Source organism: Falco cherrug, chromosome 1, assembly GCF_023634085.1.
Source record: "Falco cherrug isolate bFalChe1 chromosome 1, bFalChe1.pri, whole genome shotgun sequence".
Taxonomy (NCBI): Eukaryota; Metazoa; Chordata; class Aves; order Falconiformes; family Falconidae; genus Falco; species Falco cherrug.
In genome coordinates, this window is record NC_073697.1 from 120,396,704 (window position 1) to 120,416,060 (window position 19,357).

Consider the following 19,357-nt stretch of genomic DNA (forward strand, 5'->3'; position numbering starts at 1 on the left):
CATCTCTCCCCGATGTCTTGCTTTTGGCTAGATAGTGATGCATGGAGCCACTGCAGGAGGCGAGCTGGGAGGTGCAGTGCTGGGGACAGAAAAAGGGGGGGTCCCCCCCCGTTATTCCCAGCCAGGGATTAGTTTTATCCACTCTGCTTTCATGCCTGGGGCGGGGAACCCCCCCATCTGCTGGCTGGGGTCTCGCTGCAGCCGGACCATGGGGGATGTGGTGGGATGTGGCGCTGTGTCTGGGGCATCTGGAGCTGGGTCATGGCTGAGAACCACCAGGATCTGTAGGATGGAGCTGCAAATGTGTGGTCAGGAGCTCAGTGAAGGGATGGATCGTGGGAAGGGGGTTGCAATCACTGCTGCCTGTGCTTTGCCTGACTGGAGTAAATCAGTCCCTCCTAGGACCAACGATTTGGCAAATTCAGCCTTAATATGTTGAGGTGGATCTTCTGTATTGTTGGGTTTTGTTGCTGGAGCAAGTCATACTGGTGCCCACGATGCCCAAGGCAGGGCTGGGGAAAGACCCTTGCCCCACATGGCATTATCTGTGTTGGGGTGCCAGAGGTGACCCCATACCTGATTGTTGCTATTGCAAGAATTCAGTAGCAAAATCAGAGCTAAAAACCAGATTTTCCCTGTTTAGGGAGGGTGAACTCAGCCCACTGTGCTGCAGCCAGTGGGCAGGATGCTCACGTGGCTGCTTCCAGCCCACTCTGGGACGCTGTGCCTGGCTTTCCCTGGGCGCTCTGCTGTCCCAGACCTGCAAAACTGATGACAAAGTCCAGGCCAGTGTCGTGGTGGGGAGCTGGCAGCAGAAAAAGGCAACCAGTCCAACTGGGACCAGTGCAGGAGTCAGTGCTGGCTCTGGGTTTGTGAGGTTTTGCTCTGAGCCTGGGGTTTTGCCCTCTGATTTGTGCTGTCCCCCCACCAGGGCTGGACCCCCTCCCAGCCCAGCTGGGATTTATAAGGCTCCACATTGCAAATGTGACCTGAGGCACAGGGGTGCTCTGCCCTGGTCTTGGCCCGTGGCAGGTTGAGGGCTGCAGCGGGCAGCCCGTGGTGTTTTCCATCCCAGGGGTATCACACACCCTGTTCTCCTTCACCAAGTGCGAGTTCATGCTCGCTCCCACTAGAGAAGTATCCTTGTGTGCCCACTGTGAAATGGGGCCAGAGCTGGGATGGCCACAGCATGTCCCTGTCTAGCCAGACCCAGACTCAGGGTGGGGAAAGCTGGCCCTGGACCAGTGCAGTGTGTCCCCTTTGGAATCAGAAACAGGGAATTACTCATTTATTCTGGGCTGGGGCCCGGGGGATGCTGCTGCCCTGGGCTGGTGGCATTGCCATGTCACCTCTAACCAGCCCCATGCAGGTTATCGATCCAGGACATTGTGAAACATTCAAAGGGCAAATTCTTGCCCTTTGAGTATGGGTTACACTGGGTCCATAGGTGGGGGGAAGCCGGGGGAGGTGGCTGGACCAAATGGGCCAAGTGCTCCTGGGGGGGTCAGCTGAGGCTCAGGGATGGCAGAGACCCTCCCCAGAGCTGCCCTCCTGCCTTCGTGATTAATTTCTTAATTGAGCATCTGAATTATGCTAAATGCACCAAATTAATGGTACTCCTGGCTCCAGAGAGGGGGGAGGTGAGCACACGTTAGCGGTGCTTGCAGTTCAGACAGGGTAATCTCAGCCTCACGTGTCCCCGCTTGTGGCCACAAAATGCACTTTCTCCTCCCCTGTTGCAAAGACATAAATTCCAAAACGTTTCTAAGTACTGGTGGGAGCAAGAGCCCTTTTCACAGCTGGATTTCATGGATATTTTTTAACGCAGTGCCATCTAAAGGCAAGTGTTAACAGGTCCTTCAGCCAGCGGGACATGACTTGTGATTTGTGAAACACTTGGATTAATCCCTGTCAGAAGTGACAGACACAGCAGAGGTTAATGGGGAAAAGACCCCCCCAGATTTCTGCCTCAAAAGATGCTCCACATTTAAACTCGGCTCTTTTTTTGTGGATGATACCAATGCCGATATTTGGAACTGAGCCTCCAGCCTCGCCTCTCTGGGCAATGGGGTTGGTAATTGCTGGGCTGAGCTCAGGCTGGGGGCTTGGAACACAGGCACAGGCTTTAAGCCATCTGAAATCCTGGCCCCTGCTGCAAACACCCTGAAGAAGCGGGTGCAGACAGAGGCATATGGCCGGCTGCCGTTCTCAGCATGCCTTTGCAGAAAGCCATGAACTAATTTTCAAGACTGTGCAAGAAAGCATGTGGGTTTTATGACCCTTATTAAAATCGGCTTCTAGCTGTAAACTCCTTTCAGTCTTAATTGCTTTTAAAAAGCCCTGTTAGTGCTCGCCTGCATGCTTTGGCATCTGTACAACCCTTAAACATCTCCTGGGCCCGCTGAGATTATTTTGTTGCCTGCTGTATTACACTGGGTCTGAAGCAAGACGGGGTGCTCTAGCATGGGAGGTGTAAGAAGTAGCGTTTGAAATGAGCCAAGTGGTGAGAATTAAGAAGGAAGTAAAGCAGGGACCGTGGGGGAAGCTGGGGCAGGAGCTCTGGCAGCAGCATTTATCTGCTGCCTCTGGCAGTAATGCTTTACCCTTTATTGAGGGGATGCTGTGGGTTTCTCCTGGCAAAGGGTGGATGGCTGAATAGGGGGCAGTTAAAATCAGTCTGAGCATCGTTTTCCCCCGGGAGAACTCTGCAGTTAACCACTCGTGGCAATAAAGGGGCGCACGCTATTAGCAGCCGCACGGATGATGCTGATGCGGGCAGCCCCAGGCAGGCAGAGTACCGCGGAGGCCTTGCCACAGAGAGCGGTGGCGCAGGTGGCCATGAGACGGCCTTTCCTTCCCTACCTCTCGGTGGTTTGACTCGTTTCCGGACAGCCCTGGTGGCAACGGCGTGCCGCCATTGGCTGCCAGCGCGGGGGCGGGGCCAAACGCCATTGCGGGGGCGGGGTTATGCTAAGCATAGCGTTCTGCCGCCTCGCGATTGGTCCACGAGGAGGAGGGGCGGGGCGGCAGCTGTTGGGATGCGACGGGGCGGGGCGTGCTGAAGGGGCGGTATCGCCCCGCGCGGTGAGGGGAGGGGCCTGGCGGCGTCCCGCGGCAGCCGGCGCCGGGGGGAACACGTGTCCCGGCCCGCGGGGCCCGGGGGCAGCCGGCACCGGGGCTACGGGGGAGCTGGAACCGGCCGCTGCGGGAGCCGTGCCCGGCAGGCCCGTGCTGCAGCCCTGGGGCAGCGAGGGGCCGTGCGCGCTGAGGCCCCTCGGGCCGGCACCAGGACACCCCGGTGTGACGCTTTATGGTGCCCCCCCCTCCGGCGCCACGGGCCCCGGTCCTGCTGTCCCGCCTCAGCCGCAAGCACCAAGGCCGCGGGCTTGGCCGAGCGCGGGAGCCGCCGGCCTTGACCTCCCGGCGTTCCCGCCTCAAGCCCCGCGGCGGGGCCGCGCCGCGGGCCGCTACATAAGCCCCGGCCTGCCGCCGCCGCCCGGTTGCGCGCCATGGCCGCCGTGGGGGGCCGGTGCTGGGCCCGGGGGAAGGGCTGCGGCGGGCCGGGGGGCAGCGCCTGGCGCGGCCTGACGCCCCCCCTGCCCTCGGCCTCCCCGGGGCTCCAGCGGCGGCTGTCCTCGGCCGCCCCCGCGCCGCGCCTCTGCGTGGTGGGCAGCGGGCCCGCGGGCTTCTACACGGCTCAGCACGTCCTCAAGGTACCGGGGCGGGAGGGGGCGGCGGTGAGGGCCGGGGCCTGCCCGCTGGGGCTGCCGGCCTCCGAGGGGGGCGGGGAGGGGTGGGGTGGGCTCCCAGCCCCCCCAGCTAGCTCGGCGGCGTTGGGGGGCAGCCCAAGCCCCACGGAGGCCTCCTGGGCCCATTGGCCTGGGGTGGGTGCTGCTGCCCTGCCCCTGGGCCCTCGGGCCGGCCCCGGCCTCGCCAGGCTGCTGCCAGTTCAGCCCCAGCGATATTTTGAGAATCGTATAAACAACAGAGACCTGCCTCGCCCGGAGCTGTTGTCACCCAGTGGGTGACAGGGAGCGTGTGGGACCTGCTGTGCCTCCTCCCCCAGCTGAATTAAGGCCCTCGGGTGACCCTTCGCCTGGGGTCTGTAATCGCTCCCGCTTTGGGCAGTCGGGTCTCTGTTGGAAAATGAGATCCGAGCACAGAACTGGGCTGCTGGCACCGACCAGAGATGCAGCAGCTTAACCTCGTCATTAAACTGTGCTGTGTTGTCTCTGGTACGTGTTGGAAAATAGCTCTTACTAAGCCTCAGGGACAAATTTCAGGGCTGCTTAATCTCTGAAGAGGCTGACTCAAAATACAAGATAACAAAAGCCTTGCGGCAAAACATCTGTCTAAAGCTCCGACCCTGAGGTGACTCGGCTCAGGGGGAATCTCAGGGCATGGGCACCTCTGCCAGGGGCTGGCAGACAGCTTGGCAGGTCCACCAGCACCCAGGGTGCTGTGCTGGCTGCTTCCCAGCCAGTGTGGGGGCTCTTCCGTCAGCCCCCTGGGTGCTGGGGAGCCACCAGCTTAGTGTAGAAGAGGAACTGTGGGGTGGGCTGGAGGATGGAGCCCCCCATGAGATTGCTTGATGGTGTTTGCAGTCATGCTGTCTGCTACACCTTGCCATCTGAGCTGGCAGTAACAGATACAGCATCATCTTGTGCATAGAAGAGTCTGGAAGAGGCTGTTTCTGGCCTTGGTGCAGTGCTCCCTCCTGCCCTGCATTTCCCCCAGCAGCGGGTGAGCACTGCGTGTCCCTGCGGAGCTGCTGGGCTCACGTGGCCTTTCTGTCCTCATCCCTTAACCATGATTTCCTTCTCCTGCAGCACCACGGCGGGGCCCAAGTGGACATCTATGAGAAGCTGCCTGTTCCCTTTGGGCTCGTCCGTTTTGGGGTGGCCCCAGACCACCCAGAGGTGAAGGTGGGTTGCAGGCGAGGCAGTCGCTGTCCTTTGTGGTGCCTCAGGGCTTGCCGTGGTTTGGGGCCGTCACACTGGGGAGGTCCAAATCTCTGTGTCTGTGCTGAGACCCAGCCAGACCATGGCCAGGTGATATGGGATATCTGGTATTAGGGCTCTGGACAGCAGGTCAAAACCAGGGGCTTGTGATGGGAAGTGCTGCTCCTGGTGCTGGTGAGCGTGGCCTGCAGCACAGATGGGTTTCTTTGTACCAGGAAGCTTTATGCCAGCAGGATCTTGACAACTCGCTGCAGTTGCTGTTTGCCTCTGCTCAGTCCGTACCTATTCTGGGTGCCTGGGAGCACCCAGATCTGCTATTAGGGGTGATGGAGTTGGGCTGTCGGTGGCTGGGCAAGGAGAAGTTGAACCAAGTTGCTCTTTGAAATTTTCATTTGCCGTGCAGCAGGTGTGAGTTGTACCCAGGGGTGTCTGCTGTGTCTGAGCTGGGGTAGAGGTGGCTGGAGTGGTAGGACACAGGAGAACCAGGCACAGCAATATCTTGTGGTGGTTTCCTCTCATCCCTGGAGATCCTCAGACCAAAATGCCTGGATCCCGTTGAGCTGAGAGAGGAGGAGTGGACATAATGGATGTGGATTTGGGGCAGCATATCCGTCCTGTTACAAGGCTGAGTCTGGCTGGGGCTGCAGGGGAAAAGTGGTTGTTTTCCTGTGTGGCCCCAGTTGCTCAGACAAAAGGTTTTCGGCACCATCCTGCCCTGTGTTCTGTCTTGATGACACAGGTTTCAGGAAGGGCTGAGATGAGAGGCTGGCAGAGGTGGTCTGGCAGGCAGCACCCTCAGTGGAAGAGGTTGTTTGGTGGAACTCCTTGCAAGCTTCACCTTTGGGAAGTTTTCTCCTACAGTAGGGTTTACTCAGAGGGGCTGAACGTATGGAAAGGGTCCTCTTTTCCCCAGGCGGGTGCAAAAAATGGGTTTCCCTTTCTGCAAAGGGTGTCGGAAAGAGCGCCAAGTCGCAGCTGTGCTTATCTTCCCCATGAATTATCTGCAGCCGTTGTTAGATAAGAGTCTCAGAATAACTGACTCGAAGAGGGGGTAAAGCATCTCAAGGCTGGGGTGTCAGGAATGGGGACCTGCTGACAGCAGCAGGCCTTGGCCCCAGCTGTGGCTTGAACATAACTCCCCGGTGCTTGTTTGATCTCACAGAACGTGATCAATGCCTTCACGCAGACAGCGCGCTCGGAGCGCTGTGCCTACTACGGAAATGTCACCGTGGGGAGGGATGTCATGGTGGCCGAGCTGCAGCAGGCTTACCACGCCGTGGTGCTGGTGGGTACCGTGCCTCAGAGCTGGGGCTGCCTGAGCTCCCCAGAAGTCACAGGGAAGGTCTGCAGGGTTGTTCCCTGCTGGGATCTTGGGAAGGGGGTTTGGATGAGGCATTTCTGGGTGCCTCTCCCGGCCTTGGGACAGCTCAGGTGCTATGGAGGCTTGTCTGAAGCCTTGCACGGAGCATGTGCTGGAGCGTGGCATCAGATGCAGCTCCCTGAAACCCCCCTGCAAGGGGCGGTGGTTGAGGAACCTCTTCCCCATGATGGGGGGGGTGGTCGATACCTATTTCAGCCTGACATGGATTTGTCTCTCCTGTTCAGTCCTTGGCTTGTTGTGCTCTGCCTTGGCCTGAGGAGCTCAAGTTTGGCCCTGGAGCCCTGGGGGATGGGGTGGAATGAAGCTCCTGTGCTCGGGCTGTGTTTAGCCCCAGCCCCCGGGAAGGGTTGGCAGCTGTGCAGGGTCCCCAGCAGCATCTGGAAGGGGAGATTTGTGTTTTGGTATCAAACTCTGCACGCGGCAACATCTCTGACCATGCCTGCTCCCTCTTCAGAGTTATGGTGCTGAAGATAACCGGGTCCTGGGGATCCCAGGTGAGAACCTCTCCGGTGTTTATTCGGCCCGAGAGTTCGTGGGCTGGTACAACGGGCTACCCGAGAACCGGGATGTGAGTACAGCGGTGTGTTTTTGTGTGTTTCCCTGTCCTGCATCCCAATGCAGGCATTCAGCTCCAGATTAAGTCCTGAAAGGCCTGCAATTGGAAAAGATTAGCAGGCACCACGTTAAATCCTTCTTAGATGGTAGAAATGTGAACAATTTGCACATCAGTGAGAGCGGATTAGCTGGCTCTGTAGGTTGGCAGCACGTTTTGGCTGGGCCAGATGGGAACCTGGGGGGGTGATGCTCTGCTTTGGCCTGAGGAGGTTTTTTTGGTTAGAACGGCTCCTGTTCCCAGAGGTGCCATCCCAGGAAGAGAGGGATCGGGATCGGCTGGGGTGCCCAGAGCAGCTGCCTTGCTGAGTCTGCTGGGGGAGGAGGCTGGTGTGGAATTTCCCCATCTGCATCTCCTCTTTTTGGGGAAAAGAGGGTTGAAAGGGAATTTGAGTGGTGGGAGCAGGTCTGGAGGGGTGGATATCATGGAGGCTGTGTGGATTTGCTCACAGCTGGGTCTTTGCCCACAGCTGAAGCCCAACCTGAGCTGTGAGACGGCGCTGATTCTGGGTCACGGCAATGTGGCGCTGGATATTGCCCGGATCCTCCTGTCCCCGCTGTGCCTCCTCAGGGTGAGTCACAGGGGTACTCCATGCCATGAAGGCAGCCTGGGGCCCAAATTCACTCCCTGCTGGGTGGGTGCTGGTTCCCACCCATCTCAGCAAAATTTCAGACTCTCCTGTCTTTGGGATCGTTCCCCAGGGAAGGCTGTTGCCTCTTGGGTGCACCCATGGATTCTCGGTCCATAGGGAGTGATCCCAGGCTGTGTCTGTGCCGTGGGTAACACTGCAGAGCTCTCTGGGTTGCCTTGCTGATACCTAGAAAGCTGGGCACTGAGCTTCATCCCTTCCTTTCCTACAAGAAGCAAAGGAGGAGCTGCTTGCCCTTTCCCACCAAACTAGAAGTTTCTCCTATTGGGATTATCTTTTTCTGCTGTAGCTGGGGGCAGAAGCCTGGCTTCTGCTGGTAGCACTGGGCACACTGGTGGCTGGTGGCCCTTTCCTCCTCCTGCTGTGCTCCCCTATAGACAGCTGGGAGGTGGTGTGCACTAGCTGCTCTGTACAGCTGCTGCCCCAGACGCTGGCAGGAAAGGCCCTCCCTCCTGGAGAAACACTATGAGGTTTGTTACAGCTGTGCAACAACTTCCTGTAATAATATATAAATTAAATTTACAAACAAAACAACTTGGAGGCAATGCCAACCAATGGCTAAAGCCAACTGGGAAGCAGTGCTGTGAAGGACACGGCACTGGAAATGAGTGCCAGGCTGTGCAGGCAGTTTCCTATTAAGAATATTGGTCTGAAATAGTTTATTCTGGTTACCTGGTGTCCCTTCTATTGTGTTTTCTCTGGAAAAAATCTTCTGATCTACACACACACATGTTTGAAACAGAGCATGGAGTCGCTGTGAGGTGCCAACTGTTGGTTGAGCCCTGGTGATGCTTGTGTTTGTGCTTGGAGCTGCCTGGGGTGGGTGGGCAGGCAGTGGTTTGAGCTGTGGTTTGCAGTGGGTTTCACCCAAATCCCTGCAGATCCTGAGCTGGGAAGTCACCCAACAGCATCTGCGGGCACCCCAAAATTAAGATCACTGGAAGGCTTTGCTCCATTAGCCCCAAGGTTAACTGCTTGGGTGGATCCCCCAAGGCAATCTCACGAGGTGCTGGCTCGTTACCTCTAGTGCATTATGGCCTTGGAAAATACATTCAGTGATGAGGGACCAGCTGTGCAAATAGCTCTGTGCAAAGGGAGATGACTTATTTTCCATCCTCGCCCAGGCTCTTTGCATGCAGAGCCTGCTTTTCTGCTGATTTTTCACCTTCAGAGGCTCTGCCTTCCCCCCAGATCTGCCCTCGTCCCATTCTCCTGTCTCTGTTTTGCAGAAGACAGACATCACTGACAGCTCCCTGGCAGCTCTCGCCTGCAGCAAGGTGAAGCGTGTCTGGCTGGTTGGGAGGAGGGGACCTCTCCAAGTTGCTTTCACTATCAAGGTACGGCTGAGGGTGCTGGAGGGCAGCTGTGTTTCCCACTGTGGAGCCCCAGGCTGCCTGTCCCTGGTGGGGAGAGGTGGTCTAGGGATGGGTGGGGGACCCAGGCATCTTCCTTCCTGCACCCATATGCTGGCTCCTAGCCTGGACTGCTGGGGAAGGGGGCCTGGGGCTCTTGGATGGCCTCTCTGTGCTGGAAGTAACATCTTCCTGCCCGCAATTCCTAGGAGCTGCGGGAGATGATAAACCTGCCTGGTACCAGACCTGTCCTGAACCCTGCTGACTTCACAGGCCTCAAAAATGCTGTTAAAGGTGAGGGAAGTGTGCCATCCTTCTCCAGGCAGGGCCTCACCTTGACAGGCGAGTGTCCAGGAGCGATCTGGGAATGCTCAGAATGTGCATCAGAGAAATTCTTGCCCTGTGCTTAATGCATGATGTGAAAACTACGTGAGCATGGTGTGGCTTGTCCTCAGAGTGCTAGGAGACCATGAAGAGAAGGGAACAACTTGTTTCTCTTGTTTCTGCAGCTACTTTGCTGCTTGTGAGTGATACTTACGCTCGAGTGATAAGAGCAGGAGGTTCAGGAGGGCTGGGGGAACCTTGCAGGAGAGATCCCAAGGCTGTTGATTTAAGAGCTTACTGCAGAGCTCAAAAGAAAACACTGAATTTAGGGGTGTCCAGAGACTTGGTGTTCTCCACAGGCTGCTGCCTCTGAGTACCACTTAGACAGCAAAATCACAGGCTTTGATTTGTGTGTCCCACTGGCCCCAAGCCTCAAGAGGTCTTCTGGTCACTTTGACTTGCAGTTGGTCATCTCAAAGTTCTCGGACTCGCAGTGGCATGACAAACTCCAAATAGACGCCTGCTTACCAAACGGACACTGCCTTGACTTGGCCTTGGCTCTGTGCTGTCCCCCAGGGGGCTTTTGCCATGGTTCCTGTCCTGAAATTCTTTCTCTCTTCCTAGATGCTCCCAGGCCCAGGAAGCGACTGACTGAGCTGATGATCAAAACAGCCCTGGAGAAGCCTGAGGAGAAGACTATGGAGGCACAGGCAGCGGCACCGCGGGAGTGGGGTCTGAAGTTCCAGCGCAGCCCCCAGGAGGTGCTGGCCACTGCTGATGGGAGGCAGGCGAGGGGCATCCGCCTGGCCCTGACCCGCCTGGAGGTACGGGCTGGTGGCGAGGCTGGTATGGCCCTTGGGAATCTCTCCAAAGACAGCTTTGTGTTCCCTGGCTGCTTGGAGTGGCTGCTGGCAGGCTCTCGGGGAAGCCGGTATTACTGACAAGAACCTTTCCCCTTCGAAAGGGAGCTCTTTCCACACTGCGCTGCAGAGAGACCTTTAGCAAATACCCAGGGATCAAGGATGCCAAAGAGGACCAGAGGAGGCTGCTGCTCTGCATCTGGTGACCGGTGCTCAGCAGCCTCTTCCTCCCTCTCTCAGGGCTCGGGTGACTCTGCCAAAGCCGTCCCCACTGGAGATGTGGAGGAGCTGGAGTGTGGGCTGGTGCTCAGCAGCATCGGCTACCGGAGCCTGCCGCTGGACCCGGCGGTACCCTTCGACACCCAGCGTGGTGTTATCCCCAACAGCTCAGGCAGAGTGGAGGGTGTCCCAGGTCTGTATCCGCAGGGATGTGCGTGGGACATGCTGAGCACAGCTGGTGGGTCGGGGGCTTTGGAGTGGGAAGCTCCATTCACCAAGGGCACACATGGCTGCATGCCTCGGTCGGAGGGTGGAAGCTGAGGAAAAGAGCCATCTCTGTCAGGCGCTGAGACCTGGCCCGTTCCCAGCTCGTGTTAGGGGTGTCTGGTTTTATGCAGGGTGGTTTTACTGGGCCTTGGGGTCTGTTGCTAAAGCGATACAGCCCGTACGGCTGCTTAGTGCTGGTCTGCAGGTACACAGATCCCTGTGACAGCACTGTCGAAGGGCTGCGCTCTTCCCACCACAGGGGTGGATGCTTCCACCACCCAGTGCTTGATGTGACACCCAGGGACAGGGCAAGGACTTGCAGCCAGGAGGGTCCATGGCCACGTGCTGGACCGAGCCTGGCTGCTCTGTGTGCCCGTGCAGGTCTGTACTGCAGCGGGTGGGTGAAGAGAGGACCCACGGGCGTGATCATCACCACCATGAATGACAGCTTTGACACGGCCCAGTCTGTGCTGGAGGATCTCAAGATGGGCGTGCTGGACGTGTCCGCCTCCAGAGAAGGCTTTGGGGCCGTGGAGAGCATCCTGCACAGCCGAGGTCAGTGGGAGGGGGTGTGAGCTGCTATAGCAGCTGGCGTGAAGGTGTGATGCAGCCCAGCTCCTCCTGGATCGGGGTGTCCTGGGGTAGAGAGTCCTGCAAGCCAGTTTTGGGAGCGGAGTCTGAACCGTGGAAATGTGTTGTGCTGCCGTTGCATTGCTCCCAGGAAGAGCAGGACTTAATTCTCTCAAACTCGGTGTCATTGCTAAGGTTAAGGACCGCTTTCGGGGAAGGGCCATTAAAAGCACAGACCTTGGATAAAGTGTCACCGTCAGCTGCCTAGACAGTGAACTGTTGCTCTTGAGTGATTTTCCTAGTAATCCTTCCAGGAAAGTTGGGGGCAAGATTAAAATGCCCAGGAGAGTAATTTGCTGTTGCTGTGTTTAAAGGCATTCATTTAAAGTGTGTGTGGTTTGCCTCTTAACTGCCTGAGGTTTAACAATGAGCTGGAAGCGTTTTGTCCCCTGAGGTGGTGCTGTGCTCGCTTCTGTTACGGCTCACAAAGGACTGGCTGACCGAGCCAACTGGAACCTGCCATCCCGCTCCTCATGGTGTTAAAAATTATTATTCCTTTGTGATTCTGAAGTTGGATGCTGTGTCAGGAAAGGGCAGGGTTTGCTGGCACATCAGGTCCCTGCTAATGGGGAGGTGAGGCTGAGCTCAGTTTTACTTAACAGTTAAGTTCTCTCTCCTGGCTCTCGCCATCACCACAGGGGTCCGTCCTGTTTCCTTCTCGGACTGGGAGAAGATAGATGCTGCTGAAGTGGCAAGAGGCAAAGCTGCTGGCAAACCCCGAGAGAAGATAGTGGATCCTCAGGAGATGCTGCAGCTGATCGGTCACTAAAGCAGCAGTGATGCATGGCACTGGTCCAGCTGGTACTATCCTGTGGCAACGCCAGCAGGTTACTGGGAGCGCCAGCAGGTTACTGGGAGTGCAGGGTTTGTGCCCTGGGGCTGGTGGCCACTGGAGAGGTGTGTGACACTTTAACCTCTCCAGTTAATGATGAACTCTGGGTTCCCAAAGTGAATGTCTCAAAACATCTGAGGCTGCTGGCTGGCCCCGCATCTCTGCAGCTGGCTGCCGCTCCTGGGGGTGATTCTTGTCACTTGTGTCCTTCCAGCATTAATGCATTGGCTGGCGCGGGCAAGGGGAGATGTGCACCTGGCAGGGGTCTTGGCCAGGTGCTTTCCCCAGGACAAGTCACACACAGAAACTTCCTTGTGTCTTGCTGCGTCCCCTTTAAGCCTCCAGCCAAATGGTTGCCTTGTCATTTGTGCCCAAGCAGTCGTCTTTTAATAATAATTGTTTTTTAAATAAACCTTTCCAGGAAAGCTAAATTGGACCTACCACTTGAGTCTGGCTTCTTTGTCTGTGACTGCCTTAATCTCGGAGTGGCCAGGCAAGCACCGCGTCTCCTACCGACACATCCCAGGTCAAGGCAGCTCATCTCGCTTGTTGCGAGCTCTAGGCAAGGGCATTCATTTGCGTTCTGCCTCCCACAGTTAGAACTCAGGCTCTGCCGGGGTTTATCTTGTGGGGTGGTTTGGGATAACGAGCGTGTAATTGCCTTGTTCCGGATCATGAGGTATCCTGTGTTCGCCGGTACCTGCCAGCACTGACTGGTGCAAGCAATGCCTTGAGCCCTTTCGCTTCATTCGCTGCTGGGGGTTTTTTTGGGTCTGTGTGTTTTGAAGCTTATTAAATGCTTCTTTTAGCCCAAATTGACTATGGTGACGGTGTCAGGTTTTAAGCCAGATTACAAGCCGTGAGCTGTAATCTCCTCTTTATCTGTGGCGCAGGGGCCGCGTCAGCGTGGCCCCCTCCCCTGGCCATCCTGCCACCCACGCTGTCCCCAGCCTCTGCAAGACTGCATCTGCTCCTCTGACCGGTGTAAATGGTGACAATGGCAGTTGCTGGTGGCTCTGGATTAGAAACGAATTAGGCTCCACGATGGAGGCAGAGGGTAAATTGGGCCAGGGCAGCCAGCAGGGCTTTGTATCTCCAACCTCCTTCGCCACTGAGCCCTCCCATGGTAAAGGGCTTGCCCACCGGGCACCGCACTCACCCCGTCTCTGGCCCAACCTTAGGGAAGGCAGATCTTCAGCTTCTCTCTTCTCTTCCTTTCCCCCCCCCCCCCTTCCTTTTCTATTTAAATCTCATTTGCAAACTCATTAAGAAACTCAGGAAATGTGATACTGGGAACTTGTACGCAAACGAGCAATAAAGCTTTTGTCGAACAGCTGCTTGTGTGATGTGGCTCTCGTTACATCTCGTGGCTGATGCAGTCCTAATGCTGAACTCTTGAGCAGGAGATTACATCAGCTCTGGCTTTGGAGGTGAATAAGCTCTTTGCAAAGAGGGGTGTGGAGGTGAGGGGGCTGTGCTCAGGGTGGGGAGCAGCCGTTTCGGTCGATAGCCCAGCCAGAAATGTGATGGTGAAGGGCTGCTTGTGGCTGCATCATATATGCAGGTATTGGGAGGAGATGAGCTGGCTCTTCCCCAGGTTTTTCTTCCACGTTGCCTTGAACGTTGATGTCAGGGTGGTTTTGTGGCCATGACAGAGGCTACCGTGCTTGTGCTGAGCATGGCAAACGGTCCTTCCCAAAGTGGTGATGCTTCCAGGTAGTTTTGGGGCTGGGATAACAGATTAAGGGGAGCATCTTTCTTTGCTGCGCCTGGTGTCCTTGCTCAAGCCAGAACTTGGCCAAGGCCCCGGCGTTAATACTGGGCTGTGGGAAAGGTGTGGGATGATCAAGGTCAGTGAAGGGCGGGGATGGGGGACTGAGCCTCATGGGCAGAGGCAGGATCGTTACGATAATGTAAATCTTTATTCGCTACCTCCAGCTCCCCCTTTGCTGCCTGCATCCCCAAGCCCCAGCCAGGTATCCAGCTGCCTCCCCCTTGCTGTCAGTGTTCTCCATCCTCTCCAGGGACCAAAATGTGTCCGGCTTCCTTGTGAAGGTCCTTTATCCCTGGTCGCCGTGTCGTTAGGTGGCGCTGGGAGGCCGGTAACGGGGAGCAAAGAGGGGCTGAGCGGGGATGGAGGGGTGACCTGGCACCCCCGGGGATGGAGGGAGGGGACCCAGCTCTCTTGGTGACCGCAAAAGACCAGCAGGCTGGGGGGGCTCTGAGCGGGCTGGGGAGCCCTCGCAGGTTCCAGCTCACATTTGGGTTCTGCTTTTAGGCATGATTAACCTTGTCTTTACTGCAGGTATGTCCCCACCATGGTGGTCCGAGGGGCAAGGGGGGGCAGCCTGGCAGGGCAGCCACCCCCTCACCCTCCACTCTCCCAAGGAGGCGGAGGGGCAGCTCCAGAGCCTTTTTCCACAGGGGATAAAGGAGCCGGGAAGGCGATGCTGTGAGTGACACCCGTCTGCTGTTGGAAGGAGGCCTGAAAGTCGTCACCGCCAGCTCTTAATGTGGACTTCCCTGCTCCAGTGAGTTATGGCTCAGCCTAGCTTTAATGAGGCTGCACAAAGCTGGTGGAGATCAGCATCTGGTGAGGGATGGCCTCGAGACCGGCCAGGCAAGGCTGCACAGGCCCCCTCCCGCAGCTCCCTGCGCCGCTTTCCTTGCCCTCGTGTGTGCTGCTCTGAAAGGCAGCCAGGCTGGTACAGAGGAGAGAGAGCTTGTCCTGGGGTGGGCTGGTTCGACAGTAAATGCTATTCAGTTGGGTCTTTGCAACCTCCTCCTGCTGCTTTATGCTGTTGTGCCTCAGTTTCCCTTGTCTGCAGAGCTGTGCAGGCTAGCTCTTCTCTGCCCTGGGGTGCTGCCTTGCATGGGCTGCCAGGAAGCTTGGAGTAATCCAGGGAAGAAGCAGGTCTGAGACACCTCAGAAGCTCCTGTTGATGCTGCATTTTGCAATTACACCTGGGAGGCAAGAGCAGAGGCTCTCGCTGGCTTTGCTAATAGGCAGCTTGCTGAACTTGGCCTTTCCAAATGAGCATTTAGAGCCATGAAGCAGGAGGTTACCTGTGCTCTGGAATAAGGGAATAACCAGCTTGAATCAGGCCTCTGGCCCTGCAGTGAAGAGCTGTGCTGTCATTTGAAAGCCAACTCACACGAACAGAAAAATAGTTGATAAAAGCTTCTCCACAGCGTGGCTAATATATAATTTTCCAGCCCCATCCCTGGAGTTAGCGCGGCCGCAGAGGCGGTGTCCGGCTTTATGCCGTCCCCTCACTGCATGAATCACTGAATTGCGGCATCCGCTGCCGGGAGCCTGGACGAGTCCGTCTGCGCCGGGGCTTCGTCGGGAACAGATGGCTCCGGAGAGTGCTGACTTCAGCGCTTTGGCCGAGCACAAGCATCGGTCCCTGCGTGTACCCTCCCTTCGCCGCTTGCTCTCCCGGGCACATCTTCTCATACTTCATGTGTTCTTCTCTCTAGATCCAGCACTAGCCCTGGGCAGGGATGGCGAACGGGTTAGGGTACCAACCTCTGGGGTCACTGGAGTGGGTTACCCAGACAACTGCTTCCCTCCTGGCACAACATCACCCCTTCTCCGAAAGGACCCCGAGCACATCCTTGGCTCCAGACCCACCAGCAGCTCACGGTTTCCATGTCCAACCTTCCCCAGGCTCTGCGCTCGCCGAAGTCTTGCCTGCGGTCAGAGGACTGTGCTGGGGCAGGCGCTGCTGGGGGTCCCGCAGCAGCAGCAGGGTGGCTTTCTCTTCACTTGGGGTGAATTACTTTGGAAATCGGGGCTGCAAGAATCCATCTCCCAAGGCCAGGAGGGGAGCAGAGGTGAAGGAGATGTAAACTCCAGCAGCTGCTTTCTAGGAGCTATTTAGGGATCTGACAGCGGCAAATAAAGTTATTGGAGGGCAAGGGCTGGTTAACTCCCCAGAAAGATATGATTTCCTCCCTTCCTGGGAAATTTCCATTTTCAACTCCCTGGCTTTGGCTGCCTCATCCCCAACCTCAGGGGCAGTCCTGCAGGCACATGCCACCCCAGGACGAGGAATGAAACCATCCCTGTTTATTTCAGCCGCTTTAATGACTGTGAGGGTGGGACTGGGTGGCAGTGGAGCGGAGCTGTGCTGGATCCATGCCATGCGTGCACCGTGCACTGCACCATCCCTGTGGCCTTGCTCTGCTTTCTGCCTCAATTGCTTTTGTGGCTGCTGGGACCCAAGATGCTGCCCAGCTCTGTGTGGCTATTTCAGCACCAAAGCCCTGAATGCCCTTATGGGATGGAGCAGACCTGGGGGGTGTGGATGGTGCCTGGGGGTGGCCCCAGGAGCTGAAGGCAGCATGGGGAAGGTGGGACAAGGCGAGGTGGGTGCCCAGGAGTAGGAGCGGCTGGGCTCAGACCTTCTTAATTTTTGGCCAGACGTCTGGGAGTTGGCAGCCGATGGGCAGGTCCGGGATGGGTGCAGGTCTGGGGTGGGTGCAGGTCTGGGGCTTAATCTCAGATGTCACAAGTGTCACCTGCAAGACTCAGCTCTGGCAGAGGGACCTGTGGGCATGGTGCTGTTTGCCCTGTCCGGTGTCGGATGCCGTTAGTGGGATGCAGACACCCTTGGGGACAGCCCAAGCGGGCCGTGTCACCCAGCTGGCCACCTGCCCTTCCAGGGCCAGCTCTAGCTTTGTGCTGGCAGTGCACAGATCCAGGTCCTCTCCTTCCCAAACTCCTGGTTTAGGATGCACCAAGTTAAAAACCTTTGGCCAAATTTCTCCTTCAGTTAGGAGGCTGATGGCGGGGGCTTGCCCTGCAGAACTGGAGATATTAAAGACACTGGCTCGAGCTGCGATGCTGCCTCATCTGTGGGTGCGCCTTGGGGGTGGATGTTTTGGATAGGGGCCTGGGAGCTGATGGGCTCCCGTTGACCCTGCAGGGCAGGGGGGCCTAAACAGAGGGGGTTGGGGTGGGATGCACCGTGTGGGGCTTTACCGCAGCGTGGGATGGAAGATGTTGGTGGGCTTGCAGCGGGATGCAAGGAGCCTGCGTAGAGTCTGAGGCACTTCTCGGACACTGGTGTTGGGCTGGATGGGTTAGTGCAAAGCTGGACTAACATCCCTCCCGACACAGTCCTCCCACGTCCCCCTCTCTCCCCTGGCCTCTTCCCTGCAGGAGGTGGCTGCACACCAGGAGCTGTCAGAGCACGGCGCCTTGCATTTATCAACCTGCTTTCAGAGCTTTCTGCAAGAAAAGATGCTGGGAAAAGGTAACAGGGTGATGGAGAAGCTGGCTGAGGTCCCTCTTGGGCTGTGCCATGGGTGAGGGACTCACTGGGATGCTGAGGGTCCCGTGCCAGGGTACCAACCCAGCTGTCTGGAGCGGGGCATGAAGGAGGGGGAAGGCAGCTTTGTGCTTTTGTTATCCCTGCCCAGCCCAGAAAGCCGGGCAAAGAGGGCACAGCATCTCCGGAGAGGGTGGCACCGAGGGGCTGGGGAAGTCAGAGGTTTCCAACCAGGAGGAAAAGTCCAGTTGCGCCTCCAGGGATTGTGGGCTTCATCCCGGGTGCTGTTGGTGCTTCTCTTTCAATCCAAACCTCTGCATCCATCGGGGCAGTTGTTTTGAACGTAAAAAGGTCTTTTGTTGTTTAAATGCTCAGATAAGGTGTTTTGATGGTTGCAGAACAGCTCCCCCAGAAAACTGTTGTGGGTTTTGTTTTTGAACTGCGAGGAGGAGCCAGAGCCGCGGGCCAGGGGTTTGGCTGGGTTTGACTCCTAAGGGAGAGGAGTCGGGGGTGGGGGTGGGGGGTGGGGGGGGGGTGGGGGGTAGGGAGCGGGCATGCGTGTCACCACCGGTAGTGACCCTTCACTGCTTCTCCCCACTGCAGACACCCTCCAGCTGTGCACCGGACCTGGGTTTGTCTGTTTGTTCCACGTGTGGGTTTTGGGCTGTGATGGAGGTTAAATGTCCCAGGGGATGCTGGAGGGTCATGGGTGTGATGGAGGAGCTGGGTATTGTCCCCGGGGGGTTGCTGCTGCCCCCTTGTCCCACCTGGGTGCTGGTGGCTCTGCTGAGAAATATGTTCCCTATGAAGCATCACTGGGGCTGAAATAGGTGTGAGCCCAGACTCCCTAAGGGATCTAGCCCGGGGAGCAGCTGGTCCTGGGAAGGGTGACTCGGGGGCACTGAGGGTACAGGAGCCACCCAGGGTTTCTGTGGCAGCTCCAGGGGACCAGATCCCTGGAAAGCTGGTCCCCAGGTCCAGTCACACCCGACCATGGATGGGAGGACCTGTTGCTAACCCTTACATCTCCTATCCTTGGGCAAGAGAGAGGCAGAGCTGCCAGGGTCGGGCAGCACTGGGCAGCCAGGGCTGCCCAAGCCAGGGCAGCAGGATGCAGCCAACAGCAGCCAAGAGAGGGGTCCAAGGTCCTGCATCCCCCATTGCCCCCAGCCCTGCACTGCAGCAGCCTCGGAGATTTGGCTGAGCTCTGCAAGAGAGACCGAGTGCTGCTTTTACAGGGATTAAAATGAATCCCAAAATGTGTGTGGGGGGGTTCCCTTTCCTCCCTTTTTTTGGCATCTCTGGCAACCCTGTGGTACTGCGGGGGCATCCTCAGCACCCAGACAGTGGGCTGCCTTGGGGAGCTCCAGCACCAGGCAGCTCCTGGCTAACTGCAGGCAGCAGGTTTTTAGGTAGGTTGAAACCTCTCTGTAAACGGCCTTTCCAGGCCCCAGCAGCCACAGGGATGCTGTTGCAGGTGGCTGTGGTGCCAGGTTGGGTGGCAGCCACCCGACAGCTCTAAATAACTTGGGTTTGGATGGCTGTGTCCCCGAGCTGGGCATCTGCCCCTGGGGAAGGCAGGAGGGCAGTGCCTGGGCATGGGTGCTGCTGGCAACACACACCGGCAGCCGGGCAGATGCTCTCAGGGCGATGCCCAGTGTTTCCATGGCTCTGAGCCGGGGCACCGGGAGGTGTTGGAGCAGCTGCCCCCCCACCCCTGGCAGGGCTGGAATTCAGCTCTGCTGCAGAGCATGGGCTAGTTTGGGGGCGGACTGAGCACCCAGCTGGGGGCAAGGGGACCCCAGCAAGGCCCCTGCCCGTCTCCCCCCTCTTCCTTTGCTGGATCTCCCCCCTTACCCCCCCACCCCAGTCTGGCTTGCTCTAAACCAGTGCTGCGGGATCAGCTGATGCTTTAATACTGGCCCTGGTGACAGCTGGAGGCTGCTGCTGCCTGCGGGGGCTTTGCCCTGTGTCACCCCCCCTCCCTGTG

General features: G+C 57.5%; 1 protein-coding gene across 1 annotated transcript; it reads left to right on the plus strand.

Moving 5' to 3' along the window:
* The first annotated feature begins 3,100 nt into the window (after positions 1 to 3,100).
* On the plus strand, positions 3,101 to 12,524 carry FDXR (ferredoxin reductase). Its single transcript, XM_055698990.1, has 11 exons — positions 3,101 to 3,713; positions 4,830 to 4,925; positions 6,124 to 6,246; positions 6,797 to 6,910; positions 7,425 to 7,526; positions 8,834 to 8,941; positions 9,166 to 9,250; positions 9,905 to 10,104; positions 10,381 to 10,552; positions 11,008 to 11,181; positions 11,895 to 12,524. The coding sequence occupies exons 1-11, from the start codon at positions 3,510 to 3,512 to the stop codon at positions 12,023 to 12,025; spliced, it is 1,509 nt and encodes a 502-aa protein (XP_055554965.1). The 5' UTR covers positions 3,101 to 3,509; the 3' UTR covers positions 12,026 to 12,524.
* The last annotated feature ends 6,833 nt before the right edge of the window (positions 12,525 to 19,357 follow it).

What these genes read in the sequence shown, in the direction of transcription:
- FDXR (XM_055698990.1), top strand. Translation starts at nt 3,510, where the DNA reads ATGGCCGCCGTGGGGGGCCGGTGCTGGGCCCGGGGGAAGGGCTGCGGC. An exon ending in CCCCGCTGTGCCTCCTCAGG is followed by an intron (nt 7,527 to 8,833) that starts GTGAGTCACAGG and finishes TCTGTTTTGCAG; the next exon opens with AAGACAGACATCACTGACAG. An exon ending in AAGTTGCTTTCACTATCAAG is followed by an intron (nt 8,942 to 9,165) that starts GTACGGCTGAGG and finishes CGCAATTCCTAG; the next exon opens with GAGCTGCGGGAGATGATAAA.